The 5,000-nt window shown below is 44.7% G+C and overlaps 1 protein-coding gene across 3 annotated transcripts in view; it reads right to left on the bottom strand.

Moving 5' to 3' along the window:
- Rap1 (RAS oncogene family member Rap1) overlaps window positions 1-5,000 on the bottom strand; it is a 42,222-nt gene that overhangs the window by 17,665 nt on the left and 19,557 nt on the right. The window contains exon 1 of one of the 3 annotated variants that reach the window (XM_070136901.1): window positions 1,372-1,529. The exons of 1 other annotated variant lie outside the window; for it this stretch is intronic. Coding sequence is in view for 1 of the 2 variants with exons in the window: in XM_070136898.1 (XP_069992999.1) it covers window positions 231-417 (187 nt within the window). In the remaining variant the exon portion in view is untranslated. Of the gene's footprint in view, window positions 1-230; window positions 430-1,371; window positions 1,530-5,000 lie in introns of those variants that run through there. One more of the 3 variants, XM_070136898.1, reaches the window with a different exon arrangement.

Genomic DNA, 5,000 nt, shown 5'->3' with positions numbered 1-5,000 from the left:
AGACGAAACGCCTACATGTTTACGCAACTGTGTGTACAGACGTAAACACAGACACTCACTTAATAATTGATAAATAATTCATAATGTGCATGTGTGTACGATAGCGTGTACTTCTCCCATTATTTCTTATTTACAAACGCTTCTCAAACCATGAGTGAGCGGCGTCAATAAATCAGTCACAGATCGATCCACCTCGCGCCGAGACTCAAACGCACGACCGCATCTACTACCCTTTGAGGCAGTCCCTTTGTCGCACGGCCTTAAAACCCATTTCCAATTTCGTGCAGAAGATAACAGCGTCGGGCCACGGACCTGGAGCCTGAAGGCCGCCGCGCCACGCCTCACACACGTACTCGCACGCACGAAATGGATCACGCGAGCCTGCACAAACTCACGCCGCGGTCGCCGATTCATCATCCCACAACGGCTTTGCACACACTGATATCAGACTCAGCTCCTTCATGTTCATCAATTTCCTATTTCACCTGAAATTGCCAACAATAACCTTGGCGTCATAACTGCGCTAGTATGCGTCAGCAGATATACAAACAAGGTCAATGACTCCATGGTTACCTTGTTCCGCTCCCGTGGAGTACTAACAACCTGGTTCTCCACCCTTTCTCCTCCTACAATGACAAGCCACGTTCGTGTCATCAATTGGTATCAGATTTACTTTCAGTCTGTACTTGGGACACGTCACTCGAGGGTCACAGATGCCCTGACGCCACATACTTTTCATGGCTCCCTTCATTAGTCAATTGGCACCACACCCTTGGCACTGATCACTTAGCACCTCGCCCTCCCTGTTAACTACCTGCCATCATCGCTATTTCACGGATCATTTGGCATCGCACTGGTCACCCATGAAGCTAGAGGAAGGGCCACTCTTATCAACATTCCTTCTATCACCGCATCACGTTAATGACTTGATATGATTTGTTCACCTGCAGAGCCATCACCATCGTTGGCTCACCTATCCTTACAATCACACATGTACCCTCTCGATCACCTGGCACCCGTTCCTGTTTACTCGGTACCTCATAAATCTATGTGCCTGGGCAGCGATATTCGTGAGTTTGCATTTTAATGTGCTTTTCATGCTGACATATCCGTAGATTGACTTATGACTGGTGCATGATTGGCATGTAATACATATGGCTCTACGCAGGTGCGTGTGTGCTCCATGACAGTAATGCGTGCGTATTAATGCTGTACATGATATTTACAGAATTCATAGGCTGTCCACATACACAAGTTATATATATAATGTTTGTGAGAAACATTACGCCGAGATATTTCACCGCAGCAGTATTTGCGGCTGTTGTATACGTATCGGACATCAGAATGCACTTGTACTACGACGCTACTCACCTTGCTGCAGCAGTACCAGGTCCGACGGCGGCGTCAGCAACACTAACGCAACCGGATGTCGTGTGCGGTGAGTGTGTCTTTGGCCACACTTACTGCTACCACCATCCGTGTAAGTCCCCTGCTACACTTACTACATCAACCAAGCTGGTCTGCAACCCTGCTTATAGAATGTCCCCCCCACCACCGTAAGCGGGAACTTGCCGTCGCCAGTCACAATTCTGTTGCAAGTGCGATCGCTAGTTTCTATACGGCTTGTATAGTACATAATTTCATGGCGATATGCATCTATGTGTGTATGTTTCTAAAGCCATATATACAGATGCACATACACATACACATGTGTGTGTTTGTGTGTGTGTGTGTGTGTGTGTGTGTGTGTGTGTGTGTGTGTGTGTGTGTGTGTGTTTGTGTGTGTGTGTGTGTGTGTGTGTGAGAGAGAGAGAGAGAGAGAGAGAGAGAGAGAGAGAGAGAGAGAGAGAGAGAGAGAGAGAGAGAGAGAGAGAGAGAGAGAGAGAGAGAGAGAGAGAGAGGAGAGGGGGAAGGAGAGGGAGAGGGGGAAGGAGAGGGAGAGGGGGAAGGAGAGGGGAGAGGGGGAAGTAGAGGGGAGAGGGGGAAGGAGAGGGAGAGGGAGAGGGAAGGAGAGGGAAGAGGGGGGGAAGGAGAGAGGGAGAGGGAGAGGGGGAAGGAGAGGGAGAAGGGAAGGAGAGGGAGGGAGAGGGAGGGAGGGAGGAAGGAGGGAGAGGGAGGAGAGGGAGAGGGAGAGGGAGAGGGAGAGGGAGGGAGGTAGGGAAGGAGGGAAGGAGGGAAGGAGGAAGGCGGAGGGAGAGGGAGAGGGAGAGGGAGAGGGAGAGGGAGAGGGAGAGAGGAGAGAGAGAGAGAGAGAGAGAGAGAGAGAGAGAGAGAGAGAGAGAGAGAGAGAGAGAGAGAGAGAGAGAGAGAGAGAGTAGAAGTGTATATATGTATGAATATTTATGAACACACCAAGGTATGTTTACACATTACACCACTTAAAGCCGGGTGTGCATAAATCGACACACAGCGATCAACAAGTTACGCTGCACTTTTAACTATTAACCAGGGCTATTTGCAAAATTCCATAATTTTCTGCATATCATTGTTTGTACAACACCCAGTCAGAATTTACATAAATCGTAGCCACATCGAATATAACCCAAACCAAATCGAAAAATCATTCTGATGGAGAACCCAAATCAAATCAAGAACTTTATAATAACTTCCCGAGGTATTTGGAACAGTGTGACGACCTGAGGACATAGTGGAGGTCATTAGCAACCGAAGTGTCCCGGGCTTGGGGGTGGAAGCCAAATGTTATTGCTTCTCGCTTTCACAACACGCCTCTCTCACCGCTGACAACGTGGGCACATTCCACTTGCACAGGATTGCTCTGCATTACTGAATATTTGGATTTAGAGGATTGCAAATTATGCGATATATCTTAAAATTGCCAATATTGCTGGAGTTCTGAGATTGAAACTTGTACAGGATATAAGAGAGGTTACTTTTTTGGTTATCTTCATGATACGGTATGATAAGATGCTGGGGAGAATTCAGTGCATGAGATCTAACAATGATCATGATTCTTGAGGAATGTGGTAATAAATCCACGGGGTTAACTGCTAAATAACACAATAGGAACATTTGAGAGCCATGTTGCCAGCAAGCCATGCCATTCCCAGGATGAGAAACGAATCCCTGTCTCGAATTTCACAATGTGATGAGTCCGTGAGTCCGCTTGTGACATACGAGTTTTTCTTGTTGTCAGATTTTCAGGAATGCAGCTTGTTATTAAGAAATTCCTGAGTATGCTATTTGACAATTTCTAATGCTATTTCATACGACCTTTATACGACCCATATGAAGTCGTTGGCCATTTCGAACGATCGATATGGAGGGACCTTGTACTAAAACGCTGCTGCATCCCGGAGAACGACATGTGCAGCAGAGTGACTGCATGTGTCTGGGTAAAGGGATAGGGGGAGGAATGCTCACGGTATTTTGCTGTAATTATTTCAACCTTCTCTGTCTCCTCTGACATGGTGATTCAAACACTTATTATCTTGTTTACTTACAACGTAGGTTTTCCGTTCGTGTCAGATGGCATATCACGCATATATATTCTTTAATATATATTACCCCAAAGAGCAATCGTGTCAGTTGCTTGCAGAAAAGTTGATGTACACTGAAAACTGCAAAAGTACAAAGCGCATTTGTATCAAAATAACAGAAATAGCTCCATCAGCGTTGTCAGGTGCAACACAAAGCAATGCGTTTTAGGAAAAGTTTTCTCATTAGATACACGGAGTATTAAGAAATTCAGAGATATCAATATCCTTGAAGTGGATGATCGTTTACAAAAATAAAATGAGTTGCAGAGCCTGTAACGAAACAGCTGAAGGATAAACGTTTCATCACACAATTGCGGAAAATAAATCTTGCGACAGTATATGTCAAGACACCTTGAATTTCAGTTTAACAGTAAGTGGCAACCGAAGAGAAGAATACCGGGGATATCCCAGGAAAGAAATGAATAAGCATTGTGGCCGCGGATTTGCCAACTCGACCCTAAATGTATTTAAACCTTATCCTTCAACTGGCAATAAATTCAAGCCTGAAATATTGCCTAGAAGTGCTACCCTTTGGTTTCCTGGCACCCATTGAACGTAATAACCCTTGTCAAAATTGCACGACTGTCATCTAATGATTGTAAACCTTTTTTTTTTTTTTTTTTTTTTTTTTTTTTTTTTTTACATGGGACGGGTCTATAATCCTAAAGGTCGTTGGTCCAACGATGGGTTCTGTAGTTCAATTGCTCGCTGGTAACAATGTGTGTGTGTGTGTGTGTGTGTGTGTGTGTGTGTGTGTGTGTGTGTGTGTGTGTGTGTGTATGTGTGTGTGTGTGTGTGTGTGTGTGTGTGTGTGTGTGTGTGTGTGTGTGTGTGTGTGTGTGTGTATATATATATATATATATATATATATATATATATATATATATATATATATATATATACAGATCGGCAAATAAAAATGTCACATGGCCAGGAAAAAAAGGTAGGAAATGAAGCCATCAGGGTACCAGCCTGATTTTGGAGTTCTTAGCGACCGAATAAACCTTGTTATACTTTCCATCAGTAATTTCTGGTGGTTTCAATTACGTCTGAATACCAGAATACGCTAGATCAGTGTCATTGATACCATACTAACCATTAACATTGGCACTAGTAACTGACGTATAGTGCAAAGACATTGCCAAACATGTGTAGGTCAAAAATATCCTATAATTTTCTACATGGATTCTACTTGCCTCGGCAGAATCCACATAAACCACTTTATGAGACAGAGACAGAAATTATGTTTACGCTATCTAGCACATGTCGACGAGTGTAGGAACAACAGCTGCACATGACGCGTAGACTAGATCCAGACCGCGCCCCATAGGACCAGCAGACCGTAGGACCAACGACCCGTAGGAACCAAATAACTAGCCGGAGTGTAGATCCGTAGTCGGGTCAGAAATCCCGGTCAACGTTTCCATTTTATCACTACGGATGTGACATGTGCAGTTGGCCACACTACATCATGCTGTATCATGGCGACACGAGCATAGAGGG

This window comes from Penaeus vannamei, chromosome 22 (genome assembly GCF_042767895.1).
Source record: "Penaeus vannamei isolate JL-2024 chromosome 22, ASM4276789v1, whole genome shotgun sequence".
NCBI lineage: Eukaryota > Metazoa > Arthropoda > Malacostraca > Decapoda > Penaeidae > Penaeus > Penaeus vannamei.
Note: the sequence above shows the minus strand (reverse complement) of the source record. Positions and strands in the feature narration are given on the sequence as shown.